The 22,976-nt window shown below is 45.6% G+C and overlaps 1 protein-coding gene across 5 annotated transcripts in view; it reads right to left on the reverse strand.

Annotated features, from left to right (window-relative positions):
- Positions 1-9,680: 9,680 nt before the first annotated feature.
- Positions 9,681-22,976, reverse strand: part of SLC25A40 (solute carrier family 25 member 40) — a 366,440-nt gene continuing 353,144 nt past the window's right edge. For all 5 annotated transcript variants that reach the window (XM_085631323.1, XM_085631327.1, XM_085631325.1 and 2 more), the window contains one exon: positions 9,681-10,470. In XM_085631323.1, coding sequence (XP_085487449.1) covers positions 10,352-10,470 — 119 coding nt within the window. In that variant the 3' untranslated portion in view covers positions 9,681-10,351. The remainder of the gene's footprint in view (positions 10,471-22,976) is intronic.

Consider the following 22,976-nt stretch of genomic DNA (forward strand, 5'->3'; position numbering starts at 1 on the left):
CCATGCGTGGATAAAGTTTTGTAGTCTGCCCCCGACCGGAGTGGGATGGTCTGGGGGGAGCGAAGGGAAGTCATTGTGCGGGCGGGGTGGCAGAACGGGTGGTGTTAGTTTTGCCCCTGCCCTTATTGTTGTTGCCTCTGTAACCACCCCTTTGAAAAGGTATTTTGAGGAGGGGACTTGTAGGAGGTAGAGGCGCTATCGGTGGAGTAGCCTCTGCCTGTGCTACGAAAGGATGAGCGTCGAAAGGAGCGTTTAGGGGCCTGTGATTGTAGTGCCCCCATAGACTTTGCTGTGTCTGTGTCCTATTCATCTTTTCTAATGCTTCGTCCACCTTTGGCCCAAAGAGAGTTTGTTGGTCAAAGGGGTGATTTAGTATGGACGCATGGACTTCAGGCTTGAACCCTGAGATCCTGAGCCAGGCATGACGACGAAGCAGACACTGGTATTTATGGCTCTAGAAGCAGTGTCAGCTGCATCGAGGGCACACTTAATGGAGGTGTTAGTAATTAGTTTACCCTCCTGTATCAGGTCATGAGCCTTGCGTTTGTGTTTTTCGGGGAGGTGCTGCATAAGAGCCTCAAGCTCGTCGTAGTGTGCTCTGTCATAGCGCGCAAGTAGCGCTTGTGTATTTGCAATGCGCCACATGTTTGCAGCTTGGGAGGCGGTGCGTTTGCCAGACGCGTCTAGAAGTTTGGATTCCTTATCTGGCGGTGGGGCTTCTCCTGAGGACTGGGAGTTAGCCCGCTTTCTAGCTGTGGACACAACTAGGGAATCTAAGGGAGCAGGGCCCTTAATGTATGCAGGGTCTGTGGGTGCCGCCTTGTACTTTTTTTCTATTCTAGGGTTCAATACCCTGGCCCTGACAGGGTCTTTGAACACCTCTGCAGCATGCTTGGTGACACCTTTAAGCATGGGCAAGATAGATGTGGATTTGTCCTGAATGTCAAATGTGTCCAGTAGGAAGTCGTCTTCCACTGGTTCACTATGCATTTCCACCCCATGGTAGTGTGCTGCTCTCTGCACTAAGTGGTGAAACCCTAAGGAGTCCTCTGGGGGAGACGGCCTGGATGGGTATAGGTCGTCCTGAGGCATATCCGGTATGTCAGGGTTTTGGTAGTCTTCCCATGGGTCTGGGGTCCCCGGTGGAGTGGGGTCCATTGGGGCGTCCGCCGGGTCATAATCTGGATCCCCGTAATCCGGATCTGGGGACGGGGTCGGGGAGTGATGAGGTAAGGGTGGCGGAGACCTGGGAGGGGGAGGGGGTGGAGGAGGCTGAGGAGTAGGTAGTGGGGAGGGCACTGTGAGAGGAGAAGTAGCAGAGTCCTTCCGCTTGGGTGGTGGAGGAGGAGCCGGTGTGTCAAGACGTCTTTTCTTGACAACTAAAGTCAATAGCCCAGTCTTTGGATCTTTAAATAGAGTCTTTTGCAAAGGGTCTGGTGTAAAGAGGTTCAGTGGCACCGAATCGTCCGCTGGCGCCGATGTTTTCGGAGCCGAGGGTTTCGATGGATTCTGTGTGCCATGCTTTTTTGGAACCTCCGTTTTTTTCGGCGTCGAAGGAGTTTTCGGCGCCGGAGCGTCGGTGCCGACAGATTTGTGTTTGTGTTTTGTCGGCACCGAGAGTCCAGGCTTCGGCACCGGTGGCTTCGGAGTCGAGCTGGGTATCACTTTCTTCGGTGTCGGATGGTGTTTTTCGGCACCAGGCGTCGGCTGGCTCGAGCCCGAGCTGCCGTGAGACTTCTGAGGCTTCGACACCGGGCCCGAAGGTGGGGTGATAGAAGCTGTGTGCTTGGTTTTACCCAGGCCTGCAGGCAAGGGTGTAACCTGAGTCTCTTTGGTTTTGGGCGCGGGGATGGGAGGGGGTACAGTACTCATGACCCAGTGCGCCGGTGTGATGTCCTCCACGTCGGAGTCGTCTGCCTCGGAAGCGCTGACGACGTCGTCGTCCTGCTCGGTGTGTAGTTGCCCCGAAGCTCCGGCGTCGTCTCCGAAGATGTCCGGTGGAGCTGCGGTCGATGAGTGCGCCATGGTGCGTCGAGCTCTTCGATCCCGGATGGTCTTTTTTGATCGAAAAGACTTACAGGCGGGGCAGTCTCTAGCCTCGTGTTCTGGAGAGAGGCAAAGGTTACACACCTGATGGAGGTCGGTGTGGGGAAATTTAGACCCACATTTTGGGCACTTTTTGAACGGAGTCCTTTCCATCGGCCGGAATGGAGAAAAGTGCTGCTTCGAGAGATGAAGATAGATGAAGAAACTCGAAGAACGAGGATTTTCCGTCGAGGCTGGAACCGTAGAAGTTCGAAGCCGGAGCACGAAGTATCACATCCGAGCCCGATGGCGGAAAAAAACAATCTGAGGATGGAGCCAAAGCCCATGCGCAGTACGGACCGAAGGAGGAGTCACCGAACTCGTGACTTCCAAAGACTGTCCAAAGAACAAAAACAAACTGCAAACATCCGGGCCCAACACCAGATGGCGATCTATGCTAAGTGTACAATCTGCAGCTCATATGCCTCGAACAACATGATTTATCGGGCAAGCAAGGAACTTGCTGTTCGTTTGCACCAAATTACTTACTATGGTATTTGGACATACAGAATATTTGTTCGTTCTCACAAATATGCTAATGTGCTCCTGAGAGACGCCCAGGTGAGCTAAGACTGTTTTTTAGGGTAAACCCATATTCCTCATTAGAAGTTTCAAAACTGAACGAAGTTTAAAGGCATTGCTGTAACATAGATAGCGAGATCTTGAGAAGCAATACTAGGCTGGTGCCATGACTATGTTCAAGCCGTTTTTTTTTCTAGTACTGGAACATCTGAAGTACACTTGGGACAAAATGTTTGGAAGAAGGAAAGTACAGAGGAACATACCAGGCAACTGAACATCTGGTTGCTCTGCAGTGACTTTCGGTCCCTCCTAATTCACAATGAAAAGGCAAATATGGGGTACCTCTAGACCCCAAGATGGACTCCCAGTCATGGGCTGAAGAAATTCAGGGGCATATTATCAAGACGGGCAATAAAATTATCGCCGCTTTAGCGGTAGAAAACTGCCGCTAAAACGGCGATAATGGGCTTGATAATATGCTCTATGGAATTTCAATTGAAGCCCAAGGGGGAAAAGACAAATGAGGAACAGGAGAAGATAAGGGAAATTATTCATAAAGAAATGAGTCTATACAGGAGTCAGTAAAACAGGCATTAGGAAAGAGGAAAATAATTGAAGAAGAATATTATTTCTCAATTTCCGAAGAGGAGAATGAAAGGGGTCCAGGAGGAAAATGTTTAGTGAAAAAGAAACATTTAGGTAATAAGATGGATCAGAGAGGAGTCTAAAGCGGCTCAAGAAGGATGGGTATCCGAAGCGATACACAGGAGGGCCAGTTATACACTGGAAGGAGAGGAAATGCGTCGGGAGATACGTTGAGTGAAGATGAATACATTTTGGACCTAGAATATAAAGATGGATTAGGAGAAGAAAATGAGGAGAAGGTAAAAGATACAGTGGTTGATCCTTTTGGTGAAGTGATGTTTGACCCGAAAGAAATAAGGCATCCGAGAAGGAAAGATTGGTGGCCACTTGAACATGTGGCGGATTACATTAAGGCTAGGTTGCCTAAGCCACTAGAGATAGAGGAGAGGAATGTTCTGCTACCAGAGTGCTCGAGACCAAATATAGAGGAAAGAATTACAATGACACCAAATATTGGTCCAGAATTAATAACATATCTCTTCAAGTTGGGAAAAGATCCACGGAAGGGGTTAGACCGTTCTTTGAAACAGTGTCAGGATAAGGTTCTTGACATTCTAGGACCTTTGGCAAATATATTCGATGCAGTGGAGGAAGCTTATTTAAAGAATCTAGATCTGGATCTGTCATTAATGCGTGGTTAGTGCCAGAGGGCAATATGTTTTTTTAGGTAATGCGAATGCAGGTATTTTGTCAGAAAGAAGGAAGACTAGCCTTATGAGGATAAATCGAAGATTAGGAAATCTTGCATTTAAAGAGTCAAGTGAAGAAGCAAGAGGGCTTCTGTTTGGAGATGAAATTGTAAAGTCTCTTTCTAAATTTATAAATACTTTCACTAGTCTTGATAAAGCGCAATTCAATATGCGTAGAGTTTTCAGCAACAACAGTGGTTTATATGGTCAGGCCGGTAGAAGAGGGCAAGCTACCGGCTGAGGAAACTATAGAGCCGATTAACAAATCCAAGGAGAAAGTTTTGGAAGAAGACAGAGTAATTACAACTTCTTGACGCAAAGAGGAAGAAGTAGGACACGTGGTTATAGAGGAAGAGGATAAAGCCAGTCACAGAATCATAACCAGGGTGAGTATGAAGACTGGCATTTTTTCTATCCCGAAAAATGTTGGAGGAAGATTAAAGTATTTCAAAGAGAAATGGAAGGAGCTATCAAAAGATGCCTGGGTTCTGGAAACAGTAGAAGGTTTCCGAGTAGAGTTCGTAACAGTTCCTTTTCAGGAGAAAGAACCTATGGAATGAAAGTTTCAGGAGGAATTAATGTTGATAGTGGAAGATGAAATACGTATGATGTTAGAGAAGGATGTCATTATTCAAGTGGGGGATCAGAGGAAAGGTTTTGTAAGTACTCTTTTTCTTGTGGAGGAAAAAAGGAAAAGGTTGGAGACCAGTGATAAATTTAAGAACTTAAAATCAATATGTAACTTACAGACATTTCCAAATGGAGGGAATTCATCTCTTGAGAGATGTTCTGCAGGAAGGAGATTGGTTGGTGAAGTTAAATCTGAAGGATGCTTACTTCACAATTCCAGAAGAGAGTCAGAAATGTCTACAGTTCAGGTGGAAGGGTCAGCTGTATCAGTTCAAGAGCCTTCCTTTTGGTCTTTCTTCGGGCCCTTGGTGTTTCACCAAGTTGATGAGGTCAGTAGTGGGATTTTTGTGAGAGAGAGAATAAGGACGATAATTTATCTAGACGATATTTTAATAATGAATGAAGATTATGTTGTTGTAAAAGAACAATCGTTGTTTGTAATGAGCACTTTGGAAGGATTGGGATTTTTAATAAACTTAGAAAAGTCTGTTTTAGATCCAGTAAAGAAGGTTGAGTTTCTAGGATTTATGGTGTACACAGTTACGTGTCAGTTACGTCTTCCAGAGAAGAAGGTGAAGAAAATAAAACCGGAAATACAGGTGTTAAACAACCAGAGGGTTTCTTTGAGGAATCTGGCAAGAGTAATTGGTCTGCTGAGTTCATCAATTCAGGCAATTTTTCCAGGACCTCTACATTACAGAGCGTTACAGCGTATGAAGATAACCGGGCTGTCGAGAGGTTTGTGGTATGGAGACATGGTAGATGTCACTATGGAGACGGATGCGCGCAACTTAGGTTGGGGCACAGTTGGTCTTGGAAAGGAGACTGGTGGGGTCTGGTCTCTTTGGGAGAAGGAAAGTCATATCAATTGTTTAGAGATGAGAGCGGGATTGTTTGCCTTGAAGAATTTCAATGAAGGTTTGGTAGGAAGATCGGTTCTTCTAAGGATGGACAATGTGTCTGCTGTGGCTTATATAAACAGACTGGGTGGTACTCGGTCAAGAGGTTTGGCGGAATTAGCCATGGAAATTTGGGAGTTTCGTTTGGAACACAAAATTGGATTGAAAGCAGAATATCTTCCAGGCGCAAGGAATGTGATGGCAGATTGGGATTCAAGGAATATGATAGATTACAACTATTGGAAACTGAGAGAAGAAGTTTTTGTTCAATTTATGGAGAGCATGGGTCCACTGAAAGTGGATCTGTTTGCGTCGAGATTGACCTATCAACTGAAAAAGGTATGTGAGCTGGAGACCAGATCCAGGTGCAATAGCAGTAAATGCCTTTCAGTAAGATTGGAGAAGGTGGTAAGCTTATGCTTTTCCTCTGTTTTCAATGATTCAGAGAGTTCTGGCAAGGAAGCAGAAATGTCAACTAGTTTTAGTAACTCCTTTTTGGAAGAGTCAAGCTTGGTTCTGTTCTGTGATGGAGCTAGCAGTGACAGAGCCTCTTGTCATTTGGGCTTTCAGAGGTCTTCTGAGGAATGCGGGAGGGGAGGAACATCCCTTGGTGGAGTCAGGTTCACTCAATCTTCTAGCTTGGAAGATATCAGGGGTTCAAGAGCATTCACAGATCTTTGAGGAACGGCTGCATAGTTATTGTTTGAATCTTGGGCTCCAGGGACAAGAAGGAGGTATAGAGGATCGTGGAAAGTGTGGATTCGTTGGTGCATGGAAAGGGGTTTGGATCCCTTGGAGGCAGATGACGTTCAGGTTGCAAATGTTTTGGCTGGTCTTTTTGAAGAGGGTATGTCCTATAGGACTGTGAATTGTTATGGATCAGCTATTTCAGCTGGACATTGTATGAGTCATGATATGACTATTGGTAAGAGCCCTTTAGTTTGTAGGATTATGAAAGGTATTCGGGTTAAAATGCCACCGGAATCAAAATACAAATCCTTATGGAATGTGGATTTGGTGCTCAAGTTATTTATGGCCTGGCCTGGTAATAAGTATTTGGATACTAGGCAATTACGTTGGAAGTTAGCTACTTTGTTATTTCTCATTTCTGTTAGAAGGGTTTCAGATGTTAAGGGTTTGGAAATTTCACATAGATTTTATCAACCAAATGGTGTGCTATTTGAAATTTTGTAGAAGGACTATGTCAAGTTCTGTGTTTTATCCTCTGTTTGATGAATGTCCAGGATTGTGTGTGGTTAGATGTTTAAAAGAGTATGAGAACAGAATGTTAGAAAAAAGGGGAGATGGAATAGATCAGGTGTCGATTTCTTATGTTAAGCCATATAAGGCAGTTTCAAATGCGACAATTGCTAGATGGGTTAAATGGTCCATGAAGGAGGCTGGTGTAGATGTGTCTAAGTTTACTGCACATTCTGTACGTGGAGCAATGGCAAGTAATGTAAGCATGTTGGGTGGAAGATTAGAAGATATTATGAAGGCAGCTGACTGGTCTTCGATATCTACTTTCAGGAGATTGTATTTTAAATCAGTTGAACATGTTTCTAAATGTGTTTTAGAAAGCTTTAAACATGCATAATGCTAGCCTCGTGTCGACATAAAATTGTGATTCTAGTAGGTTTACTGATAATAGAATCGGGATTTTATCAAAGACAAGGAGGCTAGCATTATCCCTCCCTCCCACCCTTCCCTTGGGTGTGTAAATGATTTGAGTTATGTAACAAATTATGTAGTTTGATTTTTAAGTTAGGTGTGTTACGAAGAATGTTTTTTCATTATGTTTTTTATTGTAGAGAATTAATTTTGGATAATACTCATTTTGGATTGAGAAGAAAAGCAGGAAGAGGCAAACGAAAAGAGGAGGAAGATGGTGGCCTCATGTTACTTATGGTTTTGAAAGTTCTTTTCGATAGTGATGTTTTTATAAGATTCCATGAGCTTTTAAAGGTGCTGCTCAGAAGTGGGAAATAAAAGTTCATGCATAATGCTAGCCTCCAGGTCTTTAATAAAATCCCGATTCTATTATCCGTAAACCTATTAGAATTGCAATTGTCACAAGTAGAACAAAGCAGAGTACCTCAAAGGAGCACTATTCTTCATATTCTTTAGCTCGGTGATGAAAACCACTTAGGTGTCCACGGCAAGCAAGGAAGAGACCAAGTTGCCATCTCATGCCTGGGTCTTACCAGGTCCCAGAGGTTTAGGTCAAGACAAAATTCACTCAGAGAGGCACACAAAGAAATGCATGGCATCTCCAGTACTGGGCAAGAATCAGTGATGAAATTATATATATAAAAAAAAGTTCCAGGGCCCTCGTCCGGAGGCCACTGCAGTGTACACCACACACTGCCCCTGCCAGCAACAGTACCAACACAACTACTAACCATCACACTCTTACAAGTGTGGCCATTCAGTAATTCAAGGCCTCCAAAGCTACAAGAATGGCTTGGGTGGCAGCTATTAGTCATTTTAAGGTATACTAAATTAACAAACAACTGTTCTTGTCTCTAAATTATACAAACAGAGCCATTGTGTGGTGGACAATGATAAGTGCCAGTGTTGACAATTAAGTGCCGTTGCCGGAAACCAACTGCTCAAACTAAGCACTGGTGAAGATGCACTGCTAGAGTGAGTGATGTGTTGGAGAATTCAGGGCCTGGGTTGGCAGCAGATGCTCCAATATTTAATGAAGATTTAAAGGGCAAGGGAGGAGTTACAAAGCCTATTTTTGTGTTCAGCCCAATAGGTAACAATTGTGTAGCTAGTGGCTCTGTGATCTTGCAAAGGGGGTCCTTGATGGGAGTGTGAGAATCCTATTCTACTCGGAGCCAGTCCCAATGAAGGAATCTATGCTTATGGCACAGTGCAGGATGGATGGTAATTTGAAATACATGCAATGGCATGGATGGCTAGAGCCTAGAAACAGAGCTGGGCTCTACTCCATCCCGTGATCAGCCCTAGCTTCCGAAGAAGCAGTAGAGTTGACTCACAAGTACATGTCTGAACAGGAAGGTGTGACAGGACCACAGGACAGCAAATTGCTGGGTACACCACACTCTGAAGTAGGACCAGTTTCTATACAACAATATTATTTCTATGATATGGAAGGAGACTTGACCCTGGACAATAAAAAAACTCAGTCTTGTGTAAATATGGATCACCACTCCTCTATGTAGGAGACAAGCAGTCCTTCGAGATCCTTTCCCCAGATTCGGAGGCATGGATCAGAAGACTGTTTCCTAGGTAAGATACACTATGTCTGTACAAGTCAGCTCTAGCAAGCTGTCTGGGATAAAACGCAAATAATTTTTTGAAGCAAAAACATTGCAGTGTTGGCTGCCCTAATCTAGAACAAAGTAGGAAAAAATAAAAAAACGGGAAGTTAAAATTGCAGAAGGAGGCATAAGATACCATAGGACAGCAACCACAGAGACACAGTTATGAGTTAACAACAATCAGCAGAAAGGAGCACTCAAACCCTACAAACTGAATAAGATGGATGGTATTGACACCAAACCTGCCCAAGATGTAGTAGGACAAATGCAGAATTCTTACATATGACGTGGTCATGTCCAGGGATTGTGAAGTTTTGGTAATTTGTGAAGGGGGACCAGACATGCACTTTTGGACAGATAGACGTGATGCAGGCTGAGGTATGTTTTCTGAACCACTGCCCTAAATGGAAATCCACAAAAGCGACCAATACGTTTCTGGAACTAGATAAGTATTTACAAAAAGATTCAAATCGATGCAATGGAGGTCCACGGGAGTAACACCCCACTGTAGGCAGAAGAGCGATGTAGGTTGTTGCTGGGGAGGTGGCATTGTGAGATGAAAGACGAGGGGTGCAAGATAGACCGATAGCAGCAGATTGGAAAGCGGTCCTTGCCTCCTTTGTGGGAGAGGAGAACAGCTAATTGTATTATTATATTTTAACTGAGACAGCGTAAGCATTATAGACATAACATATATACTACAAATAGGACAATGCAACAATCATCCACCAATCCTGATTCTGACACATAAGCCAAATAGTAAATACGTATAGGAGATCTTTGCAGAATCAAACAGAACAAGTGCCTGAAAATAGTTTTAAATTTAAAACAAAAACTGTACTGTAACAAATACTGCACATACTCCTAGATGCACTTGTACAGTGTTACACAAGATGTAAGAAAAACAGGAAGCATTGTTAACATAATTATGTAAGAATGTATACAAGATGAAGTGCAAATAAAAACAAAAAAAAATACAATCAGCGGAAAGAAGGAACTGGCGAGACTGTACAGCTGCAGCAGGGAAGTAGAGACATCAAGGTGATAAGTGTTAACAGAACGACAAATAGCCAAAACATTCCAACTCATTTCCAACAGTGAAGAACGAGTCAGATCTCACATAGGTATGGTTAGGAGAGAAGAGTGCTAACTACAGAGGAGCAACTTATTTTCTGTAGTTCGTCGCTTATGACACACAAACATTTGTTCATACAGTTTTTCAGTGGTACAAATACTGTCACAGTGTTGGTTATGGCTTCAAAATCTACTTCATTATTTTTCTGTCTTCAAGTTCAGTGTATCAGTTAAGTCAAAACATGTTACGACCTTGCTAAATGTTTAGTTTTCAAAAAGTACTTGAAAAAATGTGCATAGGAAAATCTTCTGGTCATTATGGCACAAGCAGGCATATTTTTTTATTGAGAAAGGGAAAAAGCCTGCAAGTTTAAACAGATCATAATGGCATGCAAACATTAGTTCATATAGGTTTCCGGAGGTCCAATTATTGCCATGGCGTTTCAATGAAAGTGGTCAAAGCTTCAGAATCCACCATCTTGTGTTTTGGTCCTCAGGCCCAAGTTGTTAACGGTCAAAGGCTTTTGAGATATTTCTCTCTGTTTAGTTTCCGAAAGAAGGATTTTCCCAGTTCGTATGTGCTGATCATTATGGCACAAGCAGGCACAACTTTAATTAGGCGGGGGACCAAACCTGCAAGTGTACACAGATGAAACATTCTGAAATTGGTGTATTTGTGATGCACATTATAGAAACTCAAACAAACACAGTGTGGTATCAAGGTTGCGAATTATTGAGCTATTTCAATTTGAAAAAAACAATAAGGAAAGACGGATGTTAACATAATAGCGAGGCATCTAATTAATATTACTAAATAGTCTTATATAGAAACATTTCAATTGTTTTGGCAGAGTTAAAAAGGTTCAGCAATTTGATGCTCTCCTTTACAAGAAGAGCATCAAGATGCCCATAAAATCTCCTTTTTTTATTTTATAAGTGAAAGAATTAATTAAAGGGTACAGTGTGCGTGGTATTGGGGTGGTCACATCAAAAGTAATTATTCCTATTTCTTTGCTGCTGTATTCACCCTGGTCACCAAGAATAGGGTGTACCTGCATTTTGGATACCTAACATTTGGGCTAGGGATCCTTTCTCCCCATCTACAGTAACTGCCATTGCCTTCGGGTGATGTCCATGATTTACCATTAGGGGGAGAGTTCAATGTTCTACATTATTTTATGTTGAAGTGGATGCCACTCACACTGGTCAATCACATCCACCAATGCAGAGAATCGCTCTCCAGCTTGAGGGCACAAACAACATGATCAGCGATAGTCACTATGGTATTATTTCACACTCTACTGAAGTGCTGCTATAGGGACACTTGAAGGATCAGGGCTAAATGATGTCGTCAACAAGGTGAGTTTCTCTTTCTTTGCTTCCCATTCAAAAGCCTAGATAATCGAAAGAGTTAACTATTTCAGTGGCATTAATGAAATAAATAGCACATACATTTTTATTTACGCCCTTCTTTAGAGTTAGTGTTTTTCTAGTGTTCATAGCCAAACATTTATTCTACTAGTAAACATCAAAGGCGCTATTACAAAAAACCTAGAAAGCTTCTAAATAATGCAAAAACTACCTAGGCAGTACACCAGCACAAGAAGAGAGAAGAGATGCTCCAATTTTTTTTTTCAATGGAGCATTTCTGCTCTCTCCCTTTCACGTAATACAGCAGTGTACTCATCTGTACACCTTCAGAGTGATATACCCGTAACTGCTACTTCAACGGGGCACACTTTCATCCTCACTACATCAATGTGGCCACTACAATGCCAGGCACCAACTACTTCATCATAGGATGGTATAATTAGAAAAAACAGTTTCTTACTGATTTATAAATAATATAATAACTATTTAACATGCACTGAATACATACAAAATGACTTTATAGTAATAGAGGTCATTAAATTTATATGACTTAAATAGGTTACCATTTGTGATTTTTTTTAAGAAACATATGAAACAAATATTTAAACCAAATAGATTCAAAAGATTACTATTATTAACAACAGATAGCAATAAAAATACCTTTAATTAATATTTCCTTTTAGATAAGAATTAGGAGAATACAAAAAAAAAAAACTGCAATGAATTGAAAAAAATAAATGTACGGGCAAATTCCTGTGTTCCCCCGTGGGTCCTCACGCCCCTCAAAGTGAGGGACGAGTGAAGGGATGAGGCGGCAGATCCACGGACCGTGGTACTGACTCTCTCCTGAGGCCGGGGCAGAGGTGAGCGCCAAGCCAGCGTTAAGAAGCACAGCCCCGCACAGGAGAATCTAGCTCATCAGAGTCTGTAGGGGGCCATACCGCAAGGTGCAGCAGGAGAGGCGGGGGCCCGCTTGCCCCTTGGAGGATTGTTGTGGGGGAGTGGTGCCGCTAGGGTAAGCCACAACGAAGAGAGGCCGGCAGGGCCAAAGCAGTTCGCCGTGCAGGGCTGAGGGGACAGCGACCAACACCGGGTGGCTGACTTTGTTCCAGGGGCCGTGTTGAGGGTCACCCAGGGTCCCACCGTTCCTTTTTATCCTTGGATGAAGCTGATCGGCTGGCTGGGCCTCGGAGGGGTTGAGTTGCCTCCAGAGAAGAGAAGTCTTCGCCAGGAGTCCTGAGGTCAGTGTGTGTGGCTGGTGAGGCCAGAAGCGGCCTGTTGGACTGGTTGGGGAATGCGGGTCACTCTGACCCCTTTTTCTTGTGGGAGCTATCATCCGGAGGCCGGCTACGGGCGAGGAGCCTAGTTGCATAGTGTGCCCCTGTCACCCCAGAGGTCATAAGGCAGGGAAGACGGTGTGAGCCGGGGTGCTCATCTCACGGGATGGGGCCACAAGGAACCTTGCACGGTATGGTGAGGCAGCAGTTCCCAAGGGTGAAAACCCCATGGGGCTACCGGTGGATGTGCATGAGACACTAAGAGGTCAGAACGGCAAACCTGCGTCCATTGGCCTGCTGGTGTGCAGCCTGTAGATGGTAAGGCCTAAAGTAGCATGGCAGCACCACCCAGGGGACCCGAAGCAGAGCGTGGGGGCTGACTGGGGCCCCGCTGGCACCGAGACTTAGCTGGCCTTATGGGCGCACATGGCCATGACCCTGGCAGCACTGAAAGAGACCAAGACCGCCATGAAAGTCAAGATTGATGCTGTGGCGCAGGATGCGAGACTTCTAAGACCAGACCACTGTGAGATAGGGTGTCAGAGACCGAGTCCGCAATTACCCATTTGGAACTGGCAATATCTGTGGAGAAAGGGCGCATTGAGGCATTGTAAAGGGCAGTGGTGCCCTTCTAAACTAAACTGGATGATGCAGAGATCTTGCCGCAACAACGTGCGACTGGTGGGAGTCCCGGAAAAGGCGGAGGGCTCCTGCATGGAGTTGTTTCTGGAGGACTTGTTGTCCACTGTCAACTTGGGAGAGAAGCACACCCAAGTGGTTTACGGTACAATGACCCACAGGGCCTCTGGTACCTGATGCGCCACTGTGAGAGATCATTGTCCGGCAGTTGAACTTCCAGGACAGGGACAAAATAGTGCAGGTAGTGCACACACATGGGCCTTGGCAGCTCAATCAATCAATCAAACAGCATTTGTGAAGTGCAACACTATCACCTCTAAGGGTACCTGGGTGCTGGAAGAAGGGAACATGAATATCTTCCCCGGCTACATGAGAATGGTGCAGCGCCAGCAGGAATCCTTTTTGGGGGTCAAGTGGCACCCGTGCCTCCTGAACATTCAGTAAGACCTCTTCTTTCCTGAGCGGCTCTGGATTGTGAATCAGGGGGCCTTCCATTTTTTCTTGACAGCGGAGGAGGTGTGGGCCTGACTGGAGGCTAGGGCCCACTCGAGGGCCGAGTCGGGCGGTTGGTAGGAGCCCCATACCAGCTGCAGAGCATGCAGGCTCCTGTCATTGGCACTGTCAAAGGTACAGGTAGAATCAGAACGAGCCAACAAGGTGGAGGTGTTGCAGCAGAGCCAGGTCCTGGAGGTGGCCATTCGTGGGAGGCTCTGGCAGTGGAACCTGGTGTGTCTGAAACTGGCCTGCCATCTCAAAGTGGCTCGGAGAGGGGGCTGCCAAATCCTGGAGTGACGCTGAGGAATGCGGATGAGATTATTTGAGGAGGGGCTGTACTGTATTTTGGTACATGAGAGACGCTGGGCTTGGTGATGTGTGTTTTTTTTCTTTCTTGTGGTGGCAGGGCACAAGGGGGCTTTATGGTGGCACAGTGGTAGGCCGGCAGGGCGCAGCCGGCCACAGGAGGCCACTTGCTACAGTGGAGTGCATTAAGTGTTGAAGGTTACACTGGTTGGGGCAACAGACACCTCAGCGGTTGGGGAAGCAGGTAGATTTGAGCCTAAGGTTGCACGGTGGGGGTGGGTTGTTGGAATTTGAGAGGGACAGCATGGAACCCACAGCAAGGGCTAATTCGTCCAGGGTTGGGTTATGAGGGGGATTTTTAAGGTGACTGGTTATTGCTGAGCCCACAGTGCATGTTGGCGTGGGGGGCTCTCCCTGAAAATACTGCCTTGGAATGTCAACGGCCTTGGCAGCAATTTGAAAATGGGAATAGTGCTTAGATGCCTGCCCAGACATGATCCAGATGTGGTTTTGCTGCAGGAGACACATTTGTTGGGCAATAATTGTGGCTTCATAAACAGGGGGCAATACTGGCTCCTGGCCCACACTAGTACTTCAGTTGACCCCCATGAGTGCTATGCCACGGTATCTGGTGCATGGAATGGCATGGGATTGGCAGTAGCCTCCTGTTATTTCCCACCAGGCCTGCAGGGGGAGGGGCTGGTGAAGCTCAGGGAATGAGTAACATATGCTCCAGATGCTCTGTTGCTGGTGGGGTGTGACCTTAACTTAACACTCAGGGGAGAGTTGGACTGATTGACTGGCTTGCAGATCCCTCATAGAGAAGACACCCACTTGGGTGACTTCCTAGCTGTGACCGGACTGCGGACGTGTGGAGGTTTCGTAATCCGCAGACGCACTACTCTTATGCTTCTAATTCCATGCGGTCCATGTCTAGACTGCACTAGTTAAAAAAAAGTTTAAAAAAACTTTATTGCATGATTGATTAAAACCTTTGCAACATAGTTAAATGGGATCAAGTCCAAATGTACATATTTTCCATAAAAAGTTGCCTCTTTGTAAAATACATACTTAAAACAAGCATAAATTAAAAATCATTAGGACATTAAAAAGTGTCCGGATTTACATAACACTAACACGGTGGCGCTATTATGTAAAGTGCATACATAAATAAAAGAGCTTGGAAGTTCACATCGTTGTACTGACAAAAGAGTGAGGCACATTTAAGTAAAGACGTTTGTGAACTTTACAAGACACCTGCGCTTCCTTACCCAATGGTGTCAGCTGGGATGTGTCTAATCGTCTCAAGTGGGAAGGGGGATGCCATTAGAGGGGTGTAAACGAAGGCAGGTGATAACAGGGCATGGGAATAGCCTATTCGTTTCTCAGCATTTCACCTACATGATCCTGGGTCTCTATCTTTCTTGAGAAACGGTGAACGAATTTGACCAAAGAACAGTTTAACATATTAGATGGGTGAAACCAGGCCAAACTGCTTTCCAGCAAGACCTTATGTCTCTAGCAATCCACCCGCTTCATAACAAAGCCCTCCTATCCTCAAGAAGGGTGGGGAACAGGCACAATACATGTATTATTTCCTCGTTTTGCTAATTGCAGACTGAACTACCTTCTGGTGCCGTATCATATGGTCAGGACCTCTGGGGGACTATTTGCCCAGGGGAGATATCAAACCATGCCCCCATGGTGACCACACTCCAGACAAAACTGTCAAGGCCTGGGAGGGGATGGAGATTGGACCCCGGAGAGTTGACGATGATACCGCATGGACCTTAATTCGACAGGCCACAGACCATTATTTTCAGGAGATTGTGGTGTTGGTGAGTGTATAAAATGGTTCTGCGGGTGAGTTTATAGCCCTTATTGAGGGGAAGAAAAGGTAGAAGGGGTGCCTAGAGTTCGAAGCACGGTTGGTGCAGGCAGAGGCCGGGTATGTGTCTCACCCTACAATGGAGCAGGTCTGGGACCTGGAGCTACTGTGGGAGGAGTATCAGAGCCTAGCCCACAAAGGAGGCATGTCACATTTTCTGAAATAAACAGGGTAGACTATACGAAATAGGGAACAAGGTGGTGAAGCGTTCGGCTTGGTTGGCCCGAAAGGAGGAGGGTCAGAGATGGGTACATTAGGTGACAGACCTGGGGTCTCCAGGAGGAAACTCCGGACGAAATAGCACAGACATTGTGTCCCAGTGTCGGAGGGCCCCAGGCCAGAGTGAACAAGGCGTGGGCGGGGGAGTTTAGGCTGAGGAGAAGGACCAGACAGGAGTGCCCTCTCACACCACTTCTGTTCGTGCTCGTCATTGACACCCTGGCGACCTGGCTTGGGGGGGGGGGGGGAGGGGGGATGCATAGGTCAGGGGCCTGAGGTGGGACCCAGACAGGGAGGACATGGTCTCGCTTTATGTGGATGATATCCTCTTGTACTTAGTAAGCTTGGAACGCTCTGTGCCATGTGTGCTGGACATCCTTGAGGTGTTTGGTACAAGTGCTGGGATATACATCAACTGGAAGAAGTCAATAGTGTTCCCACTGACGGTGGGGGTTCCCACTTGTGGGGGGGGGGGGGCTGAGAAGGTGGTCCATTCCGATGGGAGCAGACAAGATTTGAGTACTTGGGGATCTAGCTCACTGGGCAACTGGATGTCTTTTTTCGGGAAAATTTGGAGCATGTTCTGAAGGACTCGGAGTCTGTAGTTGGGCTGGGCCGCCTTAAACAAGATGATTTTTCTCCTGGAGCTTTTGTATGTCCTACAGAATTCACAATTTAGGGTCACAGACAAATTCCTTAAAGAAGTAGAACTGACAAATAGGCAGTTGGTTTGAGATGGGGCCCTTCGAGGATTGCTGTGTTTATTTTGACAAGAAAGTCAGAGAATTGAAACTTTATTATTGGGCATCCCAACTGCATGTCATCAACGATTGGGTGTATGCGACGCAGCTGGAACAGTCGGTGTATGCGGACAGGAGGGCTTTGGATCGGGGGGGGGGGGGCAGGGGGACTACCATCGCTAGCTACATGGTACAGGGGGATGGACTTCTCTGCCAGACCTGACTGACCAAGTGATTACTGTCTGGAGGAAGGTGACTTGGGCTACGGATTGGAAGGAACGTGTGATGTTGGAAACCCACCATTTGAGATACGGCAGTGTTGGCGCGCCTGCAACGTGTCGACGGTCACCAGAAATGGGATATACTTAGGGTATCCGAGATGGGGGTCATCTGGGGGGCGGGAGGGGTTTCCCCTGTATTTTTGCATTTGCCTCCCGTGTTTTTGCTGTGTGGTGGACTTCGGGTTGCTGGTCTAGATGCTTTGGGCACTTTGCCACTGCTGTTCAGTGCCAAAGTGCAAGTACTCCCTTTATCAATTGTGGTTAATTGATTGGTGTTTCCATGATTGGTCTATTTGGTTTCCCTAGCACCATGCACTGTGTGCGCCCAGGGCCTGTAAACCTAATGCTGCTAGTAGGCTTGCAGCACTGATTGTGCCACTTACACAAGCAGCCTTACAACAAGGTCTCAGGCCTGCTACTGCAGTGCCTGTGTGCAGTCTGGTACTGCCATGTCGACCTGGATAAGTCCACCCACTTGTCAGGCCCTAGCCTTCCCTTTTCTTACATGTGAGTCACCCCTAAGGTAGGCCCAAGGTACCCCAGTGGGGTGGGTGCAATGTATGTGAAAGGTAGGAAATGCCTTGATGTGTGTGGCATGTCCTGATAGTGAAATACTGGCAATTTCGTTTTTCACTATTGTAAGGCTATCTATCCCCATGCCTAACCATCCAGTGTGCCTCTGCTAGGTTGTGTATTGACTGTCTGGCTTTGGAGTGACAGGGGCTGGGGATGTGCATTTTGTTCAGACAGCTATTAGAGCGGGGGGGGGGGGGAGGGTTGGGGGAGTAAGTGTGTCTTGCCTTTCCAGGGTGAGTCAGGGCTGGGCTGAATAGACCTGGGCTGCATTCAAAGTAGGGGGGAGGAGATTTTTTACACCTGAAGGGGCCGGCTCTGCCAAAGACAATGCGGTCTGCACCTCCTGCCAGGAAGCTGCACCAGAGAGGACAGAACTGGTTTTGACTGAGCACAGGGCTTCTCTGACATCAGAGAACTAAGGATTTTTTATTACAGAAAGAGGGGCCTAGACTTTTAAACCACTGTGAATCAAGAGGAACCTTTGCCAAGGAGAAGAGCTGGAGAAACTGAGGAGACGTACTGCCCCTTTGCTGTGTGCTGTCTGGGGTTCCCTGCAGTGGCTGTTTCTGCCAAGGAAAGGTCACGGACTTTGATGTGTGCTGTGTCCCCTGCTTGAGGAAAATCTACAACGGCTTGAAGTAGAGCTTGCCTCCTGTTCTGAAGTCTCAGGGACTTCACCCCCAGCTCCCCTGAACTTCCTTGCAGGGAGTTCTGATCTGCCAAGTGGCACCTGTAGCTGTTCGGGGCCTCTGGAGGTTGTTCTGGCTTTTGGGAGCTGGAAAAGCATCGTAACGATGAGAAGTGTGACCTGTTTCCAACGCATCACCGAAGAAACAGGCGCAGCGCCTACCCGTGGCTCGAGAAATCGCCACACGCCGCATTGGGTGCACCGATCTCTGAAGTCCGAGATCACCGCACCGATTCCGACGCAATCCCAGCTGTGCAGTTGCACGAACCAACGCATCGTCCCGGATCAAAACGCATCACATCAAGGCGTCAGTTCTGTTGCATTGTTGGGGGACGCAGTAAGAAACCGACGCTTCACCTCCCCACGCAGTAAGAAACCAACGCATCACCTCCTCTACGGTAAGGAACCGATGCATCACCTCCCCTGCACAGCAGTAAGGAACCAAGGCATCACCTCCCCCGAAGCAAGGAACCGATGCATCACCTTCCCTGAATGTAAGGAACCGACGCATCACCTTCTCTGTGACCCTTTTTGTTTGTGTGTGCAACGCATCCAAGGTACATTGTGTGAAAAGTGTTGCATCTGCAATTTGCTTTGAACAGAACTATTCCTAACATTTGAAAGCCATATTTTTTTTACTGTATTACTGTATTGTGGATTGTCTTGTTTGATTTAGATAATGATTACTTATTTTTCTGGTGTGGTGTCCATTTGTATTGTTATTAGTGTATTACTTTGTGTTCACAAAGGTTTTACACACTGCCTCTGAGATAAGCCTGTCTGCTCATGCCAAGCTACCAAGGGGGTGAGCAGGGGTTATTATAGAAGTGTATCCCCCTTACCCTGACTAGGAAGAAGGGTCCCTATTTGGACAAAGGTGCAAACAATTGCCAGCTAGAGACCTCCATTTCTAACAGGGGTGATCTCATTCACGGAGATCTAGGCCCAATAGAAACTGATGGGGGGACAGTATTGCCGCTGTCGGAAAATCAAGCACATAGATGGGGAATGAGGACATTCTCCGGGAGGTGGAAGATGAGAGTGGGGAGTGTTGGGGACCCCTTTTCACAACCATGCTGTCTCTCAGATCTATGCCTCCCTACTGATGCATACCCAGCCCCCACTGACTGCCCTCAGTGGTAAATGGGAAACTTATTTGGGAATGATGGAGGATGATGCCTGGGTGAGTCCTGTCGATACCCACAGGAAGTAGCAATCTGGGCAGGCTTTTGGCTGGTGCAGTTGAAGCTGCTCCATAGGGCTTACTAGACCTAGTCCTGCCTATATCTGATGGGAAGGGCGAACACAGATCACTGTCGGAGGGGCTGTGGGCAGAGGGGTTTCCTGTTCCACATGCTGTGGGAGTGCAAGAAGTTGAGGGCTGTACTGGGAGGCAGTGTGGGGGAGGATGCCTTCTGTGCTGGGCTGCCCCCTTGCTCTTACTCTGCAGCTGGTGATGTTGGGAGTCTGGGGGGAACAGACATTAAGTAGATAGCTGCTCCTGTTCAATAATGTGGCATTGATGGTAGCCACAAGTGACATTGTCCGGCACTGGGGTGTGGGAGCGGTCCAACAGTGGCGAAATGGGTCTCGAATGTGGAGGACAGAGCGGCTAGTGTACCGTGCCAGTGGGTGCCCGCGTAAATTTGAACAAGTGTTAGCCCCATGGCAAGGGGCCGAGGATGGTTTGGAGAGTGAAGAGGACTAGATGGAGCATGAAGGGGCTCTTTTTGGTGTGTGAAGACGCTTGGAGGAACGCCTAGAATAGAGAAAGAATATGTGACATTTAGGGTGGGAACAGCATGCTGTAAAGTGGTCGGGTGGCAGGTGGGCTGGGTTGTGTGCTGGGGAGGTGTTTTATGCATTATGTTATGAAACTAAATAAAAAGATTTTTTTTAACCCCTTCAGTGCCACGCCCTTTCCCCCTCCTGTGCCGGGCGTTGCACTAGTGGGTGGGGTTCATGACGAGATAGTCTCGTCATGGGCACAGCGCAACCGTGCTCCATGACGAGACTATCTCGTCATGGGCACTGAAGAGGTTAAAGTGGAGGTAATAGTAGGGACGATGTAGTGGGGGTCAAGGTAGAAGTAAACTACATTAAAATTACTTTGGTAATGTAATAATACACAATGTAGAGCTGTCACAAGATATGGTAACATCCATCCCTCGTGAATGCCAGGGGTGAGACTTTTTTGGATTAGAGCTGAAAGGCTTGTGAGCAGAAGCTGACATTTTATAAGCAGAAGAAACATTTGCGATTTTAAAGTGAACAACAGGACCAAACTTAACTATTGTCAGAGTTGATCGAAGCTTCTATTAATCACACAGTGAAATTTGGTTTGGACCCACCAAAAAAAATTGCTCACTATAGTTTTCTCAATTTCAAGACAGATTCTTTTTACTTGTTTGTTCCAGATTCAGTATCAGAAGGCTGTTTGGACAGGAGCAATGGGAGGCTACATCTTCTATGCGCTCCTACTCCTACTTCCTGCATATCTGGCAATGTAGTATTTTCAGAATAGCAATTGGTAAGCTTTATGTTGTGGTAAGCATAAGCTAAGGCTCAGATTTCTCAACTTGGCTTCTCATCTTCTGATAATTCTGGGCTTTCATTGGGTGTGCTATTACTGCTCTTCTCCGTTTTCTCCCTGACCACTGGATTAGAATCTGGTTCTTGAGCTTGAGGTGCCGTTTCGGAACATGTTTCAGGAGTCGATTTTTGTTCTAGTAGTGGATAATAACTTCTTGGGGATATTGCTTCATTTTGACCAGTTTCCTAGGAACGTCTGGAGATTACAATGCCAGTATCAGCACCTGGGTACTGGAATGTGCCTGTTGGTTCAGATGTACCGTCCTTAAGTTTGGTTAGTAACTGCAGGTAATCCTGATTTTTCAAAAGCTAATGAGTAGATAGCATTCCCCCTTTCTGTGTCTTTGTGAGGGCAGCCAGTGTTCGCGTAAATCACCTGCTGGTGATGTTTGCTTTGCAGTAATACAGATTGTGTGTCTAGTTCTAATATTGGTCAGATGCCCCCTATCTCTGCTAAGCTTCTTTTCCACTACTCTGGCAGACTTCCTTTAAATCCTTTATTTACAAGCACCCCTTCATCAGTTTTGAGTTGGCCTTCACAGCCCTTACCTTCCCTTTTATGGACAAAGATGGCCACAAACTATTTCTCCTTGGCATGGTCACTAATTATTGCGAAAAAAGACTTGAGAGGGACCCCTTGAAACTCAAGGGAAATGGGGTACTTTAAACCAGTAAAGAGAGAAATATTCCCTTGTTATTATACTTGAAAGAGCATACAATGTTATGTCAAAAATGAAAAGGGGGTGGGATATTCTATATCAAATATTTATTATTCTCTTAAAAAACATGTTTATCCTTAAAAACATACACAATCATAAAAACATTTCATGGTACATTAAATCACATTAGTAAAAACATCATATAATACACATTCATTTGATCTCAATCACATATACAATTGTAACCCAATTATAACCAGCATAAATGGAGACAGACAAAACTAAAAAGATCCAACTACTCTTTTTCAAATGCACATCAAGAGGAACCCTAAAATACAGCTTGTTACACGTGGATAAATCTGTGCATAATTGAATCTGTATTGGGGCTTTGATTGTGCAACTCCTCTGCGTCGACGCGTTTCGATGGCTCAATGGGATGCGACCATCTTTATCAAGACAACTTTATAATGTCTCCCTCCACAATACATGTAATTCCTAAAACAGACAAATACAAATAATTACTTTTACTGTTCTGGATTGTCTATATTTCTCCCAATAGGGTTCTTAGAAATTTTTTGGAGATTTTTCCGTGCTAGTAATCTTATGGGCCCTCTACTTGGTAGATTACATTCCAGTGGCCCTCTCATCCGATATGGCACATACTGTTTAGATTACGCATACGTTATTAGGCTCTCTGTTCTACTATTAGCTTTTTTAGTTGTTCGAACCCACCTACGTTTTATCCTTCCCCACATTTGGGTATAGTTCTATGAATTGATTCTACCAAAGCTTATTTTTTACCTTTTTTCTCAATTGTTAGACTCAAGCGACTCCTCACCTGTATTATAAGAGACTTTCCTATGTGCTCCTGGCTCTGTGGATATTGAGCAAACACCAACTTGCCATATATGTTTCTCCTGATAAGTACAATGGTGTCTTGCCTATTGTCTGTAATAGAGGCAAAGAAATATGTAACATCACTTCGATACCCTACCATCCTTATTACTGGACTAACTGAATAGTAACCGTGTCTCTGTTATTTGTCTGATAATTACCTTTTCGTTGGTATAAAAGGTGTATATATTTTAAAAAAAGTTTCTTCTTTGAGTTGATGGTGCCACTTAATCACACCAGGAAATTATATACACGTCTTCTTTTCTACAGCGTGTCTACAAATAAAGAGGGAAGAGTGGGGGGAACACTATAAACATATTTAGTCTATACGCGATCAACGGTTTTACTTTTTACCATTTAAGCGTTTCTATTCCCTCACCTCAATTGCGCTGTGTTCTGTCCGTCGTGTTTGTTGCTGGATCGGAGCAAAATCGCTCTCTTGTTTTGGCATTTCCAATTTATAATTAGTAAACCTGTCTCCTATTGGTTAGCTACGCACACGTGACTCGTGCTC

This window comes from Triturus cristatus, chromosome 10 (genome assembly GCF_964204655.1).
Source record: "Triturus cristatus chromosome 10, aTriCri1.1, whole genome shotgun sequence".
Lineage (NCBI taxonomy): Eukaryota > Metazoa > Chordata > Amphibia > Caudata > Salamandridae > Triturus > Triturus cristatus.